The 22,024-nt window shown below is 41.7% G+C and overlaps 1 protein-coding gene across 22 annotated transcripts in view; it reads left to right on the plus strand.

Annotated features, from left to right (window-relative positions):
* The window catches only part of Trpm3 (transient receptor potential cation channel subfamily M member 3), an 814,506-nt gene that overhangs the window by 722,914 nt on the left and 69,568 nt on the right, over positions 1–22,024 (plus strand). For 6 of the 22 annotated variants that reach the window (XM_026389224.2, XM_026389242.2, XM_026389215.2 and 3 more), the window contains 7 exons: positions 8,689–8,724; positions 8,874–9,014; positions 11,436–11,465; positions 12,235–12,524; positions 13,580–13,808; positions 15,781–15,948; positions 20,379–20,519. In XM_026389224.2, the coding sequence (XP_026245009.2) occupies positions 8,689–8,724; positions 8,874–9,014; positions 11,436–11,465; positions 12,235–12,524; positions 13,580–13,808; positions 15,781–15,948; positions 20,379–20,519 (1,035 nt within the window). The remainder of the gene's footprint in view (positions 1–8,688; positions 8,725–8,873; positions 9,015–11,435; positions 11,466–12,234; positions 12,525–13,579; positions 13,809–15,780; positions 15,949–20,378; positions 20,520–22,024) is intronic. The other 16 variants (XM_026389223.2, XM_026389228.2, XM_026389217.2 and 13 more) reach the window with 4 other exon arrangements.

The raw sequence follows: 22,024 nt of genomic DNA on the forward strand, positions 1-22,024 counted from the left end.
TGCGCGTGCGTCTGTCTAACTGACACCTCTGCTGATGATGCAGCTGTGGTTTAACCTCCAGTCGCCATGGTTTTAGATGCTTTACCTTGGACATAACGCTTCTGAATAGTGGAACTCTAGGCTTTCCCTGTGCCAGGTGGATTTATGCCGTTCCCTGTACTTTTCCATATACCCCCTCACTACCTGGGGAGCGAACTGACCACAGGAGTGTCTCCATTTACTAGCTCCTGATACAGTGCCACGTCCAGCATACCAACAAGAACAGCTCCAAAAAACAGGCACCAAAACAAATATATATGTGGCATTCTTCTATCACTTAATGGTTTTCAGAACATGTTGTCACACCAATCATCTCATTTGATGGGGGATGAGGGGGTGAAGCTAGTGTAAGCCAGGCCAGGTGGCACACACCTGTAATTCCAGTAACCTGGGAGGCTGATGCATGAGGGCTCACTAGTTCAAGGCCAGCCTCAGCAACTTAGAAAGATTTTTGTCAAGTCTCAAAATAAATAAATAGGGTTGGGAATGTAAGCTGAGTGGGTAAAACACCCCTGGATCCAATCCCCAGTATCACAAGAAAAAATCTGGCAGATATAGGTCATGTAGAATTATTCACATATTACAGATGAGGAAACAAGGAGATGATAACTGCATTGGGTGATCATGTCTGTACTAGGATTAGAGCCCCGATCTTTAATTAATAATGAAATAATAAGAGCTACGATGGAGTGATGATTAGGCCCAGTGTTTTTGTAAGCTTCCCATGCATCTTAACACATTTAATCTGCACAACAGTTTTATGAAGTAGAATTATTATTATTTTCTTATTACCAGGCAGTATCTCCATTTTAAGATGAAAATAAGTCATAGGAAGGTTATGCTGAATCCTAGCAAAGGTCTCATTCCTTTGCCCTACAGAATTGCCTTCAGGGTCAGCTTGGGTTCTGAACCCTTAACTCCAAAGGACAATAAAGATGATGGCACCTTACCCATCTCATATACACACACATGTACACATGCATACGTATGCCCACTATCATTCCTTTGTAGCAATTCTTCACCAAAGTCCACAGAACATACTTAGAGAAAGCTACAAAATGAAGTTTGAAAATGGAGTACAGTTTTTTTCATATTATAGGAAGTCATTGGCGAGAACTGACCTATAGGTGCTCTGAAGCAACTTTTAAATTGTTTTTTCAAAAGGTCAAGCAAAGTCCCTGGGGCTGTTTAAAACCCATCTATTTGAACCCACTAGATCTTTGATAGTAATAAGTGAAGGATATAAAAACAAAAACCTCCTTTTTATTTTTATTTTTTATTTTTTTTTGGCCCTTGTAAACTTTTCTCCCATCTCCAGGGTACCTTAATGAAGGATTTGCATATGTGTCAGTGAGCAAACCTGTAGCTCTTTCAAAACAAGCGAAGCAGATGCAAACCCATCTCTCTTTCCTTCAACACTTACGGTTTCATTTAATGGATCCAGGCTGAAAACCGCCTGGAAGCTAAACTCAGAAGTGTCCTCATTCAATTTATTCTTCCAAGCTCTTTGATGCTCACGTTCAATAAAATGTTTTGAGGTTTTCTAAAATAACATACAAAGCATAATCCCTTCACCTCAGACTAGTCGGTGGGGTTTTCTGAAGAGGCGGCCATGCCTCTGTCCTTGGGTCCCAGGTATTGGTCAACCCAGCCTTCAAACAAGTTGCTAATCCACTTCCACCACCACCCTCCCAGCAGCAAATGTCTTGCCTGATTTTTCAATGGGATTTATGCAGTTACATCTTACTGACTACAGATGATAAAAATCCCTGTTATTAGCTTCTCTTCTCCATAGGACTCTGCTCTGCAAGATCATTTTCTCTTTTCTGAAATCCCTCGAGCTGCCTCTTGTATTTGCTCACATCGCCTATATTATTAGAAGCCTATAAAATATCTTTGGGTTTTTCTTTTCTTTTTATTTCTTTTTGTTTGTTTTGTTTAGCTTCTTGGCTAAAAATATGCATCAAAAATAATATATATACTAACAAGAAAGAACACAATGGAGCCCAGCGTGGTGGCGCCCACCCATTATCCCAAGGGCTGGGTAAGCTAGGGCAGGAGGATCCTGAGTTCACAGCCAGCCTCAGCAACTTAGCCAGACCCTGTCTGTAAATAAAATATTAATAGAGCTGTTGATGTGACTCAGTGGTTAAGCGCTCCTGGGTTCAACCCCTGGTACCGAAAAAGAAAAGAAAGAACTGAATGATAAGAATTTAGAAGGAAGGAGTTTTAGCTAAGAGTTTTTTTTTTTAAGTGTGAGCCAAGTATTGGCACAAGAAGATAGTTACATAAGCATGTCCTTTACTTACTAATTTAGTAACTGGAAAGAAATGGCTTTAAAAAAGAAAAAACATCCAGAAGGGGACTGAACAACTAAGAATAATGTATCCTTCCACCAGGGAAAAGGACTGCTGATGGGGGGTTGAGGGGAACAGGGCAGAGTAAGTCCTTGTTTAGTTTCTTCCCTTGGAAGGAGTCGGGGCAGGAAACGCAGCCTCAAGTGATTTCTGTGGTCAAGGTGAGTGTCTGACTCTGGAGGAGCCAGAAGAAATAGTCACAGTAGTGGAAGGAGCCAGAAGCACCTGCGGTTGATGTTGCATGAATGAAGGGAGCTGCACTGCGGCTTTCTGTTTTGTGTTTTCAAAACAAGTGACAAGAGAAAATTCACATTGGTGCACAACCTTCTCACACGGTTCCAGACTATTTCCAGCAATGTAGGCCGAAAAGATACTGAGAGCTACAAAAACGGGGCTTAAAATGCTAAGGAAGTCTTGGGAAGTTTACTCAATTTTCAAAATTGGAGAATATGATAATAAGCAGCTTGTTCACTCTTTACAATAGCAGGGGAAATATATATATAGACATGTTTCATCTATGACAAAATGAACCAGGAATTTATAAACTCCAGTACAAAATGCTGCTCATGAGTTAGAAAACACAGCTCTGGACTTTAAACAAAGCATTTGATAATGTGTCTTTAAGTTTAATGTAAATAATGACTATAAACCCAGGAAGTGCATTTAGGAATGATGAGACCATCGAAAGTCACCCAATGTGACATCTCCAAATCCAACTTGTCTTTGTATTCTTTGAGACCAAAAAAAAAAAAAATTAGATGTGCAGAATTGCTCCCAAACTGTTTTCAAGATCTCAAATTATTTATATCAAGGGAGCAATCTAGAACAATGAGAAAAGGAGTTGCTGTTCCGCATCAGAAATTTTAATTGATATAAGTCAATCCAGTTTACTCAACTGTATTCATGCATAAATCCATTAATGTACCAGTGCTCTCCTTTGAAACCAGAGTGGCCTAAGTGTGTCTGCTTTTCTGTGAAATATAACCTGCTATTTTAGTAAATGTCTGCTTAATTTGTGCCTCTGTATGTTTTCAAATAGTAGTTTTTCTTTCTTAAACTAAATGTGCTAATATTTCAGGTTACCTAAACTCTCCCTCCCCACCAAAGGAGGGTGACATTTGACTACTATACAGAAGTAGTGGTGAAATTGTGATAAGTTCATTTACATGGGAAGTAAGACCCAGAACTTAGCAGAATGCAAAGGTGTTTCTGACACTTGGGGTGAGGAAAGGACATTTTCATAAACCTGCCTTATATTCAGGCATATTTGCTAAAGTATTCCTATTTTTTAAGAGATTGACTGTTAAGTCTATTACCTTGTTAATCTACCAAACAGTGGAATAATGTCCTCTCTTTCCCAGAGCTCAAATCAAATTACCTGGTAATAACTCAAAGGAATTCAATGTATTTTTCCTTATTATAAAAACTATCCCAGAACAGTCTTCCTCACTCACCATTGGCAAAGCGAAAAACTAGCAATCATCTTATACTTTTCACACAACAGAAGGAAACAATCTCGTTTGGAAGGGTTGCTGTGAGTTTCAAAGAAAAATGAATGTCCTTAAATAGCTAAAATCAAATAGCTGAAACCTGATAGCAATATCAAGAGGTGACCTCTGAAAAAAACAGTTCATTTTGAAAAGCAGGTCTAATAAGTGAACTCGAACTATTCTTTAACTAAGATATCGTTAAACATGGCATGGGTTAAAACTTGCCTTCAGACTAGTCGTCCACAGTCTGAAAAAAGAAGGCAACATCTTTAAGTTACCAGACTGTACCTTCCCACATGCCCAGACGCTCCAGCAAGCCACGTGACCTACCACGTGATGTTAAGGCAGGAAATGGAAAATCATTTTCCAGACTCTGCCAATGACCAGTCATGATCAAAAGGGTAGGGAGGTCTGGGGACAGGCTCTGTTGTGGAGCACTTGCCTAGCATGTGCAAGTACCTGGGTTCAATCCTCAGCTCCATGAAAAAAAAAATTTTAAATAAGATATAATCAAAAGGGTGGGGGAGGGTAACAGAAACAGCAGGCAGAATTCGTATTATTGCAGTATGAAGGAAGCTAAGAAAATTCCAGTTTGAAAAGGCCCTGAGCAAAGGAAGACTCCTCCACAAGGTTTTGGGACATTATCTGTTGGCATGTGAGAGGTTGCTCACCTCCTCTGCTTTCTCCAAAGGAGATGGATATGATAAACACAGCCCATCCCTGTCTGAGCCTTTACCATTCCTGATTCTGAGCCCCCAGTTCCCACTAACTGAATTTCAGGGGACAACTGGAAGCTACATGAACCCTGAAAGCTCTGGACAGGTGTCTTTGCCCAATGGCCTGGCAGTATAGAAATAAGAGCAGCTGCCAGGTACTGATCCTAAAACTGCACTCTCAGACATAGGCATGGCCTTAGAAATAACTCTGTCCAAATCACCTATTTTCAGAGCATAAACTGAAGTACAGAGAAAGAAAGTAATGAGTCCATTGGCACAAGAGGACAGAGCCAAGACCACAGCCCAGCCTTGTACTGTTTGCACTTGGTAGCCATGTCTCTGGCCTCTGGCTGTCCTCTGCTAGAGGACCCAGAAAGTTCCCCACTTCCCAGCAGGGCCGTCCTAGGAGAAGCCATGCAAAAGCATCATGTGAGACATCTACAGGTGACAGGTGATCCAGGCCACCAGCCCAGCACCACATCATGCCATCCCCTTTAGAGTCCACCCAGGACACAGTAATCCCAGGACATCTAAATTGTACCCAATTTTATTCATTTTGTCAAATTTGTTTCTTCTTCCCAAAAGGGTTTCCACTCTTCCAATAAGAAATAGAAAGCTGATTTCCCTCAACTTCTCTGTTTCCACCAGTCATCAGCCTTGCAGGCAGAGTTCAAACCCATGCCTTGCTAAAGGAACCTTTCCCTCCTCCGGATATCACTTCAACAAGAACATCTGACCCTGTCCTTCTCCTCTAATCCTGTGCATACTCTGGACTCCTTCATGTCACCTTACCACACAGAACAGAGCAGGCCATTCGTTAATTGTTGGCGAGCCTGGAGTCCTGGTAGGCTTCTGGTAGGTGAACATCGCCCCCTTGTGACCAAACAGAATGCAAGCCAGTTCCTGTCACCTTCACTCAGAGCCACACCCAAATAATCAGAGTCCTTTCTCCTGCTTCAGATCTGACTACACAGAAATCCTGCTACAATAATCAACCTTTCATGAGAATATCTTAGCACCTTCCTTGGCAGTATATGCCACTAAAAACTCTATTAATAAAAATCATTGCGTAAAAGTATTGTATTTGCCCTTAATTTTTTATTTACTTTGAATTTTACTACTATTACCACTTTATTGGCAATATCTAGTAGTAAAGACACTTAAAATGCATAAATATTGCCATGCAGTTATTGGTCTTCAGGCAATATTGGTGTCTCAGTCTTAGAATTCAAGTTCATGCTCACATGTAGGTTTCCCAAAACAAAACACCTAGGTGTCAGGCTCACTATTACCCAGCTTTTAAATTTAGAAAATTCTTATAACATGAAAAGTAGGAGATCTGGGAATGTAGTTCAATGGTAGAGCACATGACTTATATGTGCAAGGCCCTGGGTTTAATTTCCAGCACCACAATATAGAAAGAAAGAAAAGTAGGCACAAGTTCATAGACTTGCTCTGATTGCTTTTCAATAGCATCACAATAAATTCTTTGGGGGACTTTCCCAAAATCTGGAACATAAGCAAAGCAGCATGGTGTTTAGCCCCTGTTTCTGGGAAAAGACCCTGAGGGAAAGTTGCTGGTTCATGAGGGGGACAGAGAAGCCCAGGACAGCTGACTGAAAGCCAGTGTGCTTTATCCCACTCCTCCCAATGCCAAGGAAAATAACAGATGGTGGGCATCCTTGGAAGGTCATCTCATCAGAGCCAAATGTGCATGCGAATAGACTGACCCAGGCATGGCCTGGCTCCTGGAATCTTCTACTCTTTAAATAACAGCCTTGCCTCATATCCAGTAGAGCTGGAGGCTACAGAAACTGTGGCCTCATTATATTTTAAAACTCAAATTTTTATGGAAAGGGCAATACATAAAAAGTCACTATCTTAAAAACTTTCTGTGTTCCCTTTTGAATAGTTTTTGCCATACTTTGCATAACAAAGTCACACAATTGGGTTTTGTTAGTAGCCTGAGGACAGCCTAACTAGTTAGATTGATTAAATCATCTTCAAAGGGGAACGAATTTCTGAGGAGTGTGGGGAGGACCACAGAGATCATTTTTGTGAAGGAACCATTCAAATAATGCCATGGGTCTCACACTGGACCTCCCTGGGCCAAGGTGCTTCCACTTTATACACAGTGCCCTTCACAATCCTGCCTGTGTGTCTTGCATTAGATCCTCAAACCCAGGAAGAGGAAGAACCCAGTGGATGGAGGTGGGAGCTATATCTAGGGACAGCAAGGAAGTCTAAAGAGCCCCAGTGAGATCACACACCTGAGGCTGGTGCTCCCAGGGCTTTCCCTTCATTCCTACCACACTGAGAACTGCTATTGAATTTATGTATAGGGATACACATGTATTTCAAATCAAATGTCCCTACGAAAGAGGGCTATCCCAAGCGGCAGAGACTAACAGACTGCGACCATATAGTGTATGACACTATCATACGAAAAGCCCAAACCCAACCTTGATCCCACCCACATCAATTAATTTCACTATTTTATTAATTTATAAAAAAAAAAACTTCTAAGTGCCTACCATACCACAAAGACTTAAAAAAGCACTGAAAATATGTAGATTAAAAGAAATTCAGGAGGAAGATTAAAAGAAATTCAGAAGGGGGCACTGGGAATATAAAGATTTTAAACATTTAAGAAATATCTAAAGCTCAAGCTTTTAAGAGTAGGTCCAGTGGGTCACCTCTAACTCTGAATCCCAAAACCTTGGAAGGGATGTGGTTGGCCAAAGGAAAGCTGAGCAAGGGTAACTGAAACCTATATTCAGCTCAGCAAAAAAAAAATTAGGTGAATTTCCCACTGACAGTGTTCCCCATGTTGTACTTGAATGTCCCTGTTCTGCTGTGCATGCTTCTATTGCCTCCCTGAAACTCATTTAGTAGAGAAGTGGCTTCACAAGCTTTGGTGTGCATCAGAATCACCCAGAGGAGCTAATGAGGCACACAGGGACCCAGTACTTGGATGAAGTAATAGGACAAGGCCCGAGCCTTTGTACTGTCATCACTCCCCAGGTGATTCTGATACCACTAAAGTTGGAAAATCCAGTGTAGATTAGGAGGTTCTTCTCAAAATGACAGAAATCTCATGTGACATCCTGGGTGGGTCATCCATTAAAGAAAAAATGTACCCAAAGATTCCTGCCTCTGAAATCTAAGGACTTGCACACCAGCCTTCCCCCAATGGTACTGTCCCCACCACTCCTGGTACCCAATGCCCTCCTGCATGAAGGACACAGCTGTTCAGGCTGATCAGTGGTGCCCCTGAAATTCACAGTGCACAGAACTACCTCTTCCTTGACTTAACAGAACAAGGATTTTCCTTAGACCCTAGAAACCCCCTTTGGAAGTAGAAAGCAACAATGAGTAGACAAGGAAAGCTTTTCTGTTTTGCATCTATTTTTGGCTCACATCTAAGAGACATACCAGGTGTGAAGGCCTGGGTTCAATCTCCAGCATCTCAAAAATAAATAAATAAATTAAATAAAATAAAAAGATACACCATAACTCCAGGTCCCTGAGAAAGGCTACTCTCTTTGAAGGAAAAGGTGGAAAATCTCCTTGATTCTGGGAAAATATTCCATTGATAAAATTTCTTCTTCTATTCCTCCCCACTTCTCTTTAAATACAAGGGTTCTTCATATACAACTCGATCCTGAAATTCCTATTCCCCTCCCTACACACTGTTCTTTTATGAAAAATTGCCCATTAAAAAAAAATTGGTTAATAGAGATTTTAAAGGATACCTGGGCTCTAAGCAGGTCCTACCCCATGCAGGCCCTGATAATGACCCTCATCCTCTGGGCGGAGTCTTCCTTTAGTGAGTGGGAAGAAGATAAATCATCTGTTAGAGGGTGGTGACAGGCCTGGGTCAGAAACAGAGAGGGGGCTGGGGAACGTGGGGGACCCTACTCCTGGTGGCTGGGAATGACAGCATTTGCCATGTCTAGCCTGTGTTTCTTTCTGCTACACTGGTGTTTTTTTCTCCCCAGCTGAAGACTTGAATAAATATTTTGATTTTCTGTTATTGCCGACGATTACTGCATCTTCTTATTTAACTTATGTCTTCTTTCCAAGCGAGAATATCCAGGTTTCGGTTGGATCTATTTTAAGGTGAATTAATTAACCAGCATAATAATACATTCATGTTTCTTTTTTCATTATATTTTACTCTAAAATAGTTACCGAACACGTGCAATAGAATCCCTAGCAAACCACGCTGTCTTTTGGATTTGTTTGTTTCTTTCTTTCTTGTCTGACAGGGGAACCTGCCCCCAGACTACAGGATCAGCCTGATTGACATCGGCCTGGTGATCGAGTACCTGATGGGCGGAGCTTACCGCTGCAACTACACGCGCAAGCGCTTCAGGACCCTCTACCACAACCTCTTCGGCCCCAAGAGGGTGAGTTCCAGCCGTACCTAGGTGGCGCGGTAGTAGGTTGGGAGAGATTCAGGGTGCGGCTTCTTGATCTCCATAGGGGAGGCCTGTTGAGAAGGTGGTAACTGCTCCTCCTCTTCTTCCCTCTTCCATCCAAACTGTTTTAAAAAAAATTAATTTGGCAACAAATACTATCAGTTGTTTTCCTTGAAGTGACAACCTCACTTGGGTCATTCCAAAAATGCCTGCCCAATGTCCAGTCTGTCTGCCCCAGTCTTGTTTGCCAGTCTTCCCTTCAAGGAAAAGCGATATTCTATGTAAACAAAGGGGCTGTGACTTAATCCAGAGAATGCCAAAGTGCTTTACCTCAGAACAGCCATCTAGATCATAGGTAGCACAGATGTTTCTGGGTCAGGCTTCCCGATTTATCCCAGGGGATGGTAATAGCACACACAGTCAGAGATTAAACAAACATGGTCATCATTGAGGGCTTCAAGAGCATGTTTAAGGGAAATTAGGGTTTTGTTTACTTGCTTTTGTTTTCTCCAAGTGCCTATCAGCGTAATCCAATGGAAAGGGAAAGGGAAGTGGTTGATCTCAGGGTCATCCAAGTGAAGTTTGGTATCACTACCTTAATTTTTATTGATTGATTGATTGATTGATTGGACTGAGGATTGGACCTGGGTTGCTCTACCTCTGAGCTACATCTTCAGGGGGGGTTATGTATTGAGACAGTCTCACTAAGTTAATAAGGCTGGCCTCAAACTTGCAATCCTCCTGCTTTAGCCTCTGGAGTCACTGGGATTACAGGCCTTTGCTCTTACCAGCTTCACAGTTTTTACTCTTGCTAAGGCACCAAGCCGTTTTACTCCCGAGACAGCTTTGTGCCATCTAAGCTAGTGTAGACACAATATCCAAACTCAGTATTATTATGAACATAGACTGGACTTCTTGCACCCTCTGAAAGGGTCTCGGGGCCCCTCGTGACCCATGATTGACATTTTGAAAGCTGCTGCCCTAGCTGGTAGTGGACATCATTTTTCTCTTTCTTTTGTTTTCTTCTATTTTTAATTTTTTTTTCATTTTATTTTTGTATTTTTTAAAAATTTTATTGATTCTTACTTTTAACAAAGCTTTATTCTGACTACAAAAGTATTGTGGGACTAGTGGGGAACTCTGAAGATACCAAAAAGCATAAACAAGAAAAAATAATAGCACAGATTATAAATTGGTGGTCATCTCAGAAGCTGAAAGAGAGAGAGAGAGAGACAGAGAGAGACAGAGAGAGAGAGACAGACAGACAGACACAAGGTTCCAGCTATTCCCACTGAATAGTCACGTAAAATTTGAAGGACCTGTGAGGGCTGGGACCTTCCAATCTACTCAGATAACTTCCAAGATGGCACCCAACCATTCTGTACTTCTTAGAACCACAGAATTTGTGATTCTGACCCCGAAGGTATTTTGGTATCTCCCTTTGTTAAATATAAATCAGAGATGTGCCAAGTGGCCTTCTCTGCTGTCTGCAGTCTGTGCCTATTGTGTACATTTCCAGATGCTGACACTATCAGTGCCTTGAGGGCCTCCTGCCACCCTCCATACATGCCCTCTCACCCTCTCTACTGTGCAGCAGCACAGGGAGATGGCCAGCAGGAAGCACCAAAACATGTATTTATGAATGATATCTGATACATCTCCAACTAATAGAGGTATTTCAGAGGTTGGAGATGTGTGTGGGATTTGATCTGTTTGGTTGTTTCATTGCTCGTCTGAGTTCAAGCTACTGTAACAAAATACCGCAAACTAGGTGTCTTATGAACGTAAATCTACCACTCACAGTTCTGGAAGCCAGACGTTCAAGATCAAGGCACCAACAAATTCAGTGTCTAGTGAGGGCTTGCTTTCTGGTTCACAGATGGCACCTTCTTGTGTGTCCTCACATGATGGAAGGGCGAATGAGTTCCCCTGGGCCTCTTTTATAAGGACACCAACCTTATTCAGGAGGGCCCTTCTCTCTTGACCTTCCCAAAATCCCTACTCCAATGCCATCACCCTGGGGTTAGAATTTCAGCGTATAAATTTGGGGGAAAAAAAAAACACTCATACAAGTACTGGGAATCATGACATTCTCCCCAAGAAGAATGATTATAGGAAAGTGAAAGAGATCTTGGTTCACAAAAGATACTATAAACCTTTAGGCTTTACCTGTGGACGATCACATCTCTTCAGTTTCCTAATTTTCTGTGAGTCACCAAAATCATTAAATCTCTAATTCTTTTATAAATTCTATGAATTTAGTTCCCTTTGTGTTGTTTTATTCAGAGAAATAAAATAAATGCTACATGGTGCACTAGAGTTATTGATTACTTGTTTATGATATAGTAGGATTCTTTTCTTACTTCTGTGAAAGAAAGACCTAACTGTGCTGACATTTCTTTTTAACAGCCCAAAGCCTTGAAACTTCTGGGAATGGAGGTAAATATTTGTTCAAATTATTAGTGTCAATTATTATCTTTATTACACATTTTTTTAAAAAATACAGTGCTAGCGCTTAACATATCTTTCTAGAATAAGGAAATGAAGTTTCTAAGTGTCATGGGGGCAGTTCCCAGTGGCTTTGAAAATACCACCATGAGGTTATGTTAGCATTGCAAACAAAAATAAAGAAATAAGTCCTATTTGAAATACTAACTTGAAAACCAAGGAAGCATACAAATTCCCATAAGCAAAATCCGTTCATGGGTGTTTGCAAATGACAACAGATCCAACAGCCTGAACTACTTCACAGATGCATCCGTAGATAGGCAGAAATGAGAGACATGCTATGTTTCCCATCTTTTGTTAAAATGGTTATTTTCATTTCTGCAAACACAAGTATAGGATATCCTTGTCCTTTCAACAAAAAGGGGAGTGCTGTCTATCATGAGGTTCAAAACTTACTAATAGAAGAAAAAGTGGACAGAAGTAAATAGAATAAGAAAAAATACCTATTAAAATTAATTCTTTAAAGTATAAAATTGACATGTTCCCATGGGACTATGCTTATCATAAAATAAGCAGAACTTATTTTAAAATTAACCATAAATGAGATTGTGAGTTCTTTTAGGATAAAACCTGGCCTGCTGCCTTTCAGTATTGATCTCAGAGCTGAGCTAGTAGAAGATATACAATAACTATTAAATGAACTAATAAATGAACTGATTCATTTTTAACTCAGCCTCTCTGTTTTTATCTAAAATTACAGGATGATATTCCCCTGAGGCGAGGAAGAAAGACAACCAAGAAACGTGAGGAAGAGGTGGACATCGACTTGGATGACCCTGAGATCAACCACTTCCCTTTCCCTTTCCATGAGCTGATGGTGTGGGCTGTCCTCATGAAAAGGCAGAAGATGGCCCTGTTCTTCTGGCAGCATGGAGAGGAGGCCATGGCCAAGGCCCTGGTGGCCTGTAAACTCTGCAAAGCCATGGCTCACGAGGCCTCCGAAAATGACATGGTGGACGACATTTCCCAGGAGCTGAACCACAACTCCAGGTTGGCCAACCCAGCAAACAGGGAGGTCGGGGGAAACATGGGAAGGTTGTCTCCAAAGACTCCAAGGTCTGAGCAACACATAACATTAAAGGGAGGCAGTATCACCCCAGTGGTGCACACAGAGGGTACACACAGAGGGTACACAGTGATACACATACCAATGCACAGATTTCATGTCATCCTCTCAGCTTTCCCAAGAGGTAGGTCCTATTGTTATGCACTTTGTTGAGCTGAAGACAGTGAGATTCAGAATTTAGGGAACTTATCCAAGATCACTTGGATAAGTTGTGGTTGGCAAGGCTGGGACTTGAACTTGAGGGTCGGCCACATTGAAGAAGACACATTGCATTCTAATTGTTTGGACAGCCTCCCCCATAAATATGCCTTGGATTTGGGGCTCGAGTGTGGGGATCATGTCTTGTTGGACTTCCATCCTCAGCTCTAGACATGGTGCTGGATGCTTAAGGGATGTTGTCTGGATGAATTTATGAACAGACGAGACCTCACATGAAGCCATTGCCACATTTTGTGGCAGGCCAGTGGATCTGTTTTAGTTAGCTTTTTCATTGCTGTGACCAAAAGACCTGGCAAGAACAAAGTAGAGGAAGAGAAGTTGATTTTGGCTCAGGGTTTCAGAGGGTCAGTCCATGGTCAGCCAACTCCATCACTGCGGGCCTGAGGACCAGCAGAACATCATGGTAGAAGGAGTGTTAGAGGAAAGCAACTCAGGATATGGCAATCAGGAACCAGAGAGAGATCCTTACTCACCAAGGAACAAAATATAAACCTCAAACGGCATGTCTCGTGACTACTTCCTCCAGCCACCCATTACTTGTTTATAGTTACCACCAGGTTAATCCATATCAGCGGATTAATTCACCAATCAGGTTTCAGCTCTCATAAGCTAATCATTTCACCTCTGAAAATTCTTGCACTGTCTCACCCATAAGCTTTTGGCGGACACCTCACATCTAAACCATAACAGGTCCATCCCCACTTTTGTCATGTAAGTCTCCAAGCTGGCCTGAGGCTCCTTTGTACATTCTCTCTTTCAGGGACTTTGGCCAGCTGGCTGTGGAGCTCTTGGACCAATCCTACAAGCAGGATGAGCAACTGGCCATGAAACTGTTGACGTACGAATTGAAGAACTGGAGCAACGCCACATGCCTGCAGCTGGCTGTGGCTGCCAAGCACCGTGACTTCATTGCGCACACGTGCAGCCAGATGCTGCTCACTGACATGTGGATGGGTCGGCTGCGCATGCGCAAGAACTCAGGCCTCAAGGTCAGCGCGCCCAAGGAGGCCCTGTGGGCTACCAGGGCCCGAGGGTTGGTTGTGGTTCTCCAAGCCAAATCTGTGGTGGGATTAGGCATTCCTTTATCTCAAGAGACTGCTACTAAAACCCAGCTGTTCACCAGAATCTCCTGGAGAGTGTTTTGAATTTCATATAAAGGCAAGGGTCTCCCCTAGTCCTTCTGAACAGCATCTCTTGAGATAGCGCCTAGACATTGATGTTTTTCAGAAGATCCAAAGGCAGTGGTCACACAGGTTCCACAGGGGACACATTTGCTCTGACACAAGCCGGGCTATATCAGGAGTCCTCATCTAGGTAATCCTTCTCCACGGTTGAAGCCTAACCTCTCCCTTTCCCCCTAAGTCCTTTACATCATGTAGTAGAGACATTGAATCTTACCAAATGTGCTTGAGGCCTTTTGTGGGTGTGTGTGGATGTGGTAGTATTGGGGATTGAATTCGGGGGAATTTTACCACTGAACTACATCCCCATCTTTTTTTAAATTTTGAAACAAGGTCTCACTAGGTTGCCTATGCTGATCTCAAACTTGAGATCCTCCTTCCTCAGCCTCCTAACTGGATGGAATTACAGGTGTGCACCACCATCTCCTAAGAGAAATTTTTTAAACTGAAATAAATATGTGGCAGATTTATATATCAAGGCATTGCTACATGATTCTGAGCTTTTTTTTTTTCTTTTTTTGGTGTTGGGGATTGAAGTCAGAGCCTTACACACATACTATGCCACTCTGCTACATTCTCAACTCTCTAATTTATTATTATATGAAGAAAAACAATTTACAGACCAGTCTGTATAACCTGAGTCCCTTTTACAAAATGTATGTGCGCAGAGTTATTGCAATATAAATTCATTTTTAAAAAAAAACAAGAACAGAGTAAACTATATGCAGTGGTTACTTCTGAAGTTGAATGGACCTTATTAGGAATTTTTTGTTGTTTTAATGAGAAGTAGGTTGGTAAGTAGGACTTTTTTAATTTTCAATGTTTTTCAAAGAAAACATTAAACTGAAAAAGAAAAAAGACAAAACGGGAGGTGGAAGATCAAAAGAAAATACAGTTTTGTTGTTTGCTTTTGGTTTTTGTTTTAATTCATTATAATGAGTTTCTTTTTATTTTCAAAGTATATAACATGATGTTTTGATATACATAGTGAAATAGTTCTTATAGTTAAGCAAATTAACAAATCCATCATCTTGTATAGTTAGCCTTTTTTTTTATTGTGATCAGAACTCCTAAATCTTCTTTCTTAGCAAATTTTCGGTGTACAATGTGATATTAAAACTGTGGTCCTCATTAGATCCTGGGATTTACTCATCCTGCACACCTGTGACTTTGTGTCCTTTGCCCACCATTTACTAAGCCAGCAGTCCCTGTCCCATTCCTCCCTTCCCATGGGCTCTTGACCCAGAGTCACAGAAGTTTCCATGAACATTTCCCTAGCTGCATTATTAGTGACTGCTGAGCCTGACCTCAGGGGGCAGCAGAGTCAGTTCTTAGCTCCAAGGACAATGTGTCATGTCCTCTGAAGGCCAAGAACAGCAGCATGCCACCTGAGACCAGACCTGCCAGGCACCCAGAATCCAGGGTCATCACCATTCCTTCCTTCTCTCTGACTGCTCTCCAGTCCCCGTGGCCATTCAGTCCTGGTCTGTCCCTGTCTTGTGCCTTGAGCTTCATTTTTCCCGACCCTTTGTTTCTTCAAAAATTAGACTTAGATACTATGCAGAATATTTCTCCAATGGGACAAAGTGACCTTTTTCACATCAATGTGCTTCAGATATTCAGGTGTTCAGGTCCACACACAGGGCATACAACACCTGTGCAAAGTGCACATGCACACGTACCCAAACACAGACACACCCCAGGCCCTCTGATTCTAAGCAACCACCTAATCTTAATCCTTTAAATGTGATTATTATTATTATCATTATTATTACTTTAGGTAATTCTGGGAATTCTACTTCCTCCTTCAATTCTCAGCTTGGAGTTCAAGAACAAAGATGACATGCCCTATATGACTCAGGCACAAGAAATTCATCTCCAAGAGAAGGAGCCAGAAGAACCAGAGAAACCCACAAAGGAAAAAGATGAAGAGGACATGGAACTGACTGTAAGGGAAAAAAATGAAATATATATATATATATAATAACTTGTGTGTGTGCATATATATACACAGTGATTTTCCCTGAGGAGAATACCAAATGCACTGATAAGGTTCAATAGTTCTTAAGGTCAGATAGCTGTCCCCATCTTCAAGTTAGTCATGGGTGCTGCCAATTAAGAATTGAGACCAGGGTATTATAAAAATGCCTCTTTATGCACAAATAACATGACTGCTTGTTTGGTTCAATTCTATGTGAAGTCCATCAGTCCAGTGGAGCAGGAAAACCCAATAAAATTCAGAGCAAGGCACCTTCAATTTCCCAGGCCAGCAAAGGTTTATAAACAAGGAGATGATGTAGCAGTCTTAGCGCAGAAAACAAGAAAGGAGAACCATGATTTGGGAGCAGCCAGCTTCACAGAGCTGGAACCCTTCTGCTGATCAGAAGCTGAGCCCTTGTCTATCTTGAGGGTCAGGCTCACAAATACAGCACTAATTGAATTTTGAGGTTTGTATGGAAAGCTTTTATTAGCTCTCCCCAGTGTAATTATAGAACATGGGTGCTTTGTTCTGCAGAGGGAACGGGCAGCTGCGCATGGGATGGCTTCCCACAGCCCCCGCCTGAGCAGCGTGACTGTCACTGGCTCCTTGCCAAAGACTAAAAATATCCCATGCTATTAAAGGGACATACAAGGCTTCATAGCTCAGGAAACATCAAGCAACCACTCCCTAGGACTTTCTGGATATGCCTCTCCCCCCTCACCACTCCACCAGCGATGGCTGCCATAATCACCCAGAAGGAACCGTGAGAGGAGAAAACGAAAATTGGTTTTGCTCAGGTGACAAAAGGCCTATGCATTATCATCCTGGTGGGACCACTGAGGATTGTTCTTCCTCCAGACAAAGAACATTTCCTTCAGTGGGCCCCTTCTCAACCTCTGATTGCAGACATGATCCCTAACTCAAACACCAACTTTTGTTTCAGTTGCAGGATTTTTACAAAAATCCACATAGGCCTCTGCTCACCTCTATAGGAATACAGATGGTCTTCCCTGAAATTATCTTACCATAATTTTGTCTTCTAAAACCCACCGATGGATAGGAAATGATATTGTAATCATTAGCAGTGACATGGGTAGGGATGATGCTGAATTCTTCTTGGGCAGCTCAGCAGGGGAGTAAAGAGTGTGTTCTCTAGAGTCAGAATCCTCCGCATCACCTCTTGCTGTATGATTTTTAGCACTTTCATCATTTCTATTGTGGGCATAAGAACTTTATGTGTCCCACAGGAAGCTGTGTGGTCTAAAACATATTCATGTAAAATGCTTAGACTGGCAGCTGACACACCACAAAGGTTGGTAAATGCTCACAAATGCACACTAAGCATTCTTTGTACACTTCTTCATGGAATCCTCACACTGGATCCACAAATAAGCACTGTTTTTATTAACCCCATTTTACAGATGAGGAAGATGGGACTCAGAGAGATCAAACTGCCCAAGTTTACCCAGTTGCAAATCTGGGATTAGAACCCAGGCAAACAGACTCCACTGGTCCCTTTTTTGATTCAGGGAAGAAAGAGAATTTCTTCCTCATTTCAGCTACTTTGGGTGAACACATAGTAGAGAGAATTCAAAAGCAACACGCAGGCTTCCTAAGTCAAGTGTGAGGTGACCTTGATGTAGACACACATCCTAGGAAGTCAGCCAGGAGCTGACTCAGCCTTGTGCCTGGTTGGATCTCCAGGAAGAAAGCAAAGGGAGGAGCTTCCCCTGCTCAGGCTAGAGCTTTGAGGATCTGATCCTGCAGGAAGCCACAAAAAAGGATGTATCTCTAGACTGAGAACAGCCTCCCGTGCTGTGTACTGAGAACCTGCGTAGGAGACACGGGATGGCCTGGCTGCCTGGGCTTGTTCTCCCCAGGGAGAAGGAAAGGAAGTCAGGATAGACTTGAGGACAGCAAGCTCAGACCCTAATGGCAAACTCTGTCCCTGCTGGGGCTCCCATCAGCAGGCTCACCCCAGGCAGGACTGAGGGTGCAGCTTGATGATAGCGCCCCTTCTTTCACAGGATTGACATTTGAGCTTCTGTGTTAAACTAACATATCTCCTCTTGTAATGGGACATCCTTTGTCCTGCCAAAACTATAACCCAAAACATTCGCCTTGGTTCACTCCATTTCAGAATGTTTAGTCGTTCAGGATCTTTAGTTCACGTCAAAGGATTTTTTTCTACATTAACACCTGTGTTCAGGCAGCAGAGATTTAAAATCCACAATGTACAGTGTATTTGAATTTGACCCTTAAATTCTGCTTTAGGGGATGTCAAAGGAAACATTTGACAATAGGGAAAAGAAAAATAAACCAAATCGGCAAGTGAAGCTGCTGAGGCCAGAATTGAGGAAAGGGCAAAAATGCTCTAAAAGAGCAGGCTTTTTTAAATTGGCATTTGAATCATAAAGGCAAAACTGGTTACTTTGTTTTCTTTGTGTTTGACCCACATGGCCTTGTAAGTGTCTCCACCTTGAACTTTGCCTGATAAAGTACCAACATGTCCACAGTCCCAGAGATGGCTACGTTGGGAAATCCAGTGTCCCTGGAGATAAGCCCCAGCTGCCTCCTCTCCAAGATGCCTAAAGATCTCCAATCTACCTTTACTTCTATCTCATTATGTCTCCAGAAGGCATTGCATTGTCAAACATAGACATAAGCAGAACAGAAGCAGGTTAATTATGTTACATAAATTATAAATTGTAGAAGGACAAATACCACGTACCTTCAGAGTTTCTTGAGATCAGTGGTCAATACTTAGAGAATTCTATGGGGGTCTGGTGTTATCCATCATGAAGACTGACTCAGCTCACTGACATTAAACACCTAGACAGACCGTGGAGGAAAATTTGATCTTTTAATTAACTCAAGGTCCTTTTCTAGCCAGAGTGTCTACAAAGAGATGGAAGTTACCTTCCCAGAAATTCAATTGATTAGAGAGAAATCATTTGTGATCATCACATATTTGAGAGAAGTGGTTATTTGAGACAGTGACTGAAGTAGTTGAAACTAATATTTGCATATTTTAGGTTAGGTTATTTGAAAACAGAATCATGTAGTAGTTACTTCTAGTCTCAAGTTCGAGACAAACTTAAATTATTGCTGTAATTAGATTGCTCAACTTGAAATTCTTATGCCCAGTACTCTGTCTTGTCCCAAATCCTTGTTAGTCCTCATCAGTTATAATATCTTACCCCATTTTTACATTTAATAAAAAATCTCATTTCCCAACAGCATGAAACTAACCTTATCTTAGAACAATATTGAAGAAGTAAAGTCAGAAAACTGTACTGCTATACATTCTAATAACATACTTTTTTGTGTGCAAAATCCCAACTAGATAATTTCAGTGAAGAGTAGCCAAGGTCTCATGTTACTTAACTAGCTAAGTTACTGAGCATCTATTATGTGCCAGGTGCTAACTTATTGGTAGACCAACCCTATATCAGGGGCTCTTATTACCCCTGTTTTACATTAAAAAAAATTAAGTCTCAGGGCTGGGAATGTAGCTTAGTGGTAGAGCACTTGCCTGGTATGCTTGAGGCCTTGGGTTCAAATCCCAGCACTGCAAAAAAAAAAAAAAATAAAATAAAATAATAACAATAAATAAATGAGAAACTGAGTATGAGATTAAAAATACAATATTCTTGATGCTGTTGCTGTTGTTATGAATGAGAAGGGAATCATGGATCCTTTGGGAAGATCTCCAACAGCTTGGAGATAAAGACCTCTGCAAGCTGAGGCTGACTAGGGTCCTCCTGTTGTTGCCTGGCTGCAAAGAAAGTCAGCATGCCCAGGACTTGTCATATCACTAATGCCAGCTGTAGCTCAGATTTTACCAGGACTGAATCAGAGAACCAAGGCACATGCCTACGGTTTGAGGAGATGGCCCTAACAACTTCAGGTGCTTCAGGTAACTCACCTCTTGAGGGCTCATGATCTTTGGGTCAAGTAGGGACTCTGGTTCAATTTACCTTTGACTTAAAAGTCATCAGTGAAGGTGGAGAGAGAATCTGAACCCAGAGGTAGCCTGTCTCACAATATATAAGGTCAGGGTGGGGGCACAAATTCCTCCAATGTGGCCTTCTCCGCTACAATCTTTCTCCCTCTCAGAACGCTGTGTGTCTTCCATTGCCTGCCTCTTCCAGAGGGTTCAGGGTACAAGAAAATAGTCAAGAGTTTTCCCAAGACCTTCCATCCCAAACAAAGGAAATATATAGATTGTACAAGAGTGCAATCACATACCTAGGGAAGGCATGAACTTTAAATTGCTGGGGGGGTGCGGCACTCAGATTCTTCTGTTTAATGAGCTCTGAAGTATAAAATAAGCGAGTCAGAGTTTATGCTCTGCAGAGCCCTGCCATGATGGGTTCCATTCTCTCCCTCTGTAGGCAATGTTGGGACGAAACAATGGGGAGTCATCCAGGAAGAAAGATGAAGAGGAAGTTCAGAGCAGGCACCGGTTAATCCCCCTGGGCAGAAAAATCTATGAATTCTACAATGCACCCATTGTGAAGTTCTGGTTCTACACTGTAAGTATCTTTCCTTTCCTGCTTCCTAGTAGATGGCCACAGGAACCAAATTCACGTCTCAGGCACCTGAGTGGCTTTCTCTGAGTCATACGTAGCACACATTGCAGGAAAGGAAGCTCTATGACCTTGCTTTTCCAATAGTTTTGCAAGATCTGTGGTGTTTGTTGGGCAGGTTCCACAGGCTAAATGTCTTCTCTTCAAAAAACTTAAGGAAATGATAAAAGTGAGAACCAATAGAAATAGAGGTGAGGTGAGTATGAATTCAATCTAGTAGAAAGTAGATGTCCACTTTCAAAACACTTTCCTGTTCTGGATGGATGAAGACTAGGTCAGAGTTGCCTATTTTAGGTGCCAATCCTGGGTTTTTGTGCTTTTTGTTTGTTTCTTCGGGGGTGGGGGTTTACATTTAGTAAATAAGACTTAAGCACAGTGTGGAAGTGGTGTGACTAGGCATGGGTAGCATATGCACATAGCTACTCCCAATCTGGTATTGCCAGCAACCAAATTTTCTTGGTCAGATCCAATAAACAACAAACAAGCAAAAGAGGCAAAAACTATCAGAGCAACCAATAGTCATGGCAAAGATTATTCAGTATGTACACCCCACAAACCATGCCTACAAAACCTTGGGTTCCTGAAGAGGCCTCCTGATATGGTAGAAAGGACTGAACTGCTGGTTTTCCACTTCTACTTCTCAATGATATTTTAAGGTGAGCTTGTGGCCCATGTCATCTCTGATTCTCCCCAGAGACAGTGGAACTGTGCAAAGACAAAGGAGAGTGCATCTGTATTTTTAGCTTTTTTGATAACCAGCTACAGAGCAATCCTTTGAGTCAGCAACAAGATAATCTAAATCTGAGGCTGAGATGACTCAAATGTCTAGATGAGGTGCTTTTTGTGTGGTCCTGCGTGCTAACTAGCATTGGCTGTATAGCAGAGACTTTCAACCTCAGCAATATCAGCATTTTGGGCAGGGTAAGTCTTTATCGTAAGGTGCTGTCTCTGACATGTAGCATGTTTAGCAGCATCCCTGGCCTCTACCTACCAGATGCTTATAGCACTTTTCCTCCAAGTATGACAATCAAAATATTTCTAGACATCGCCAAACATCCCCTATGGGATTAAAAAAAAAAGCCATCAGCTGAAAACCATTACTTTAAAATATGGTCTCAAAAGAGGATCCGAGATTATGAAAATATAAATATTACATATATATTTAGTAAAGTAAAACTTCAAATGTATCAATGTTAAGAAAAGAGAATATGGAAGAATATAGCCTACTAAAAAGAAAAAAAAATTTCCACCCCCCCTCAACGGAAGCATGCAAAAAATATTTCTATTTCTACATTTTATACAGATCTACATTATTTTTACTTGGCAGAAAACAGCATAGTGGTGACAAGCATGGACCTTGGAGTGAGACAGCCTGGGTGGGAATCCCATCTGTGCCTCTTTGTATTGTGTAATGTCAAACAAGTTACTTTCCTATTATGTCCACACTTTCC

Source organism: Urocitellus parryii, chromosome 4 (genome assembly GCF_045843805.1).
Source record: "Urocitellus parryii isolate mUroPar1 chromosome 4, mUroPar1.hap1, whole genome shotgun sequence".
In the NCBI taxonomy this organism is placed as follows: Eukaryota; Metazoa; Chordata; class Mammalia; order Rodentia; family Sciuridae; genus Urocitellus; species Urocitellus parryii.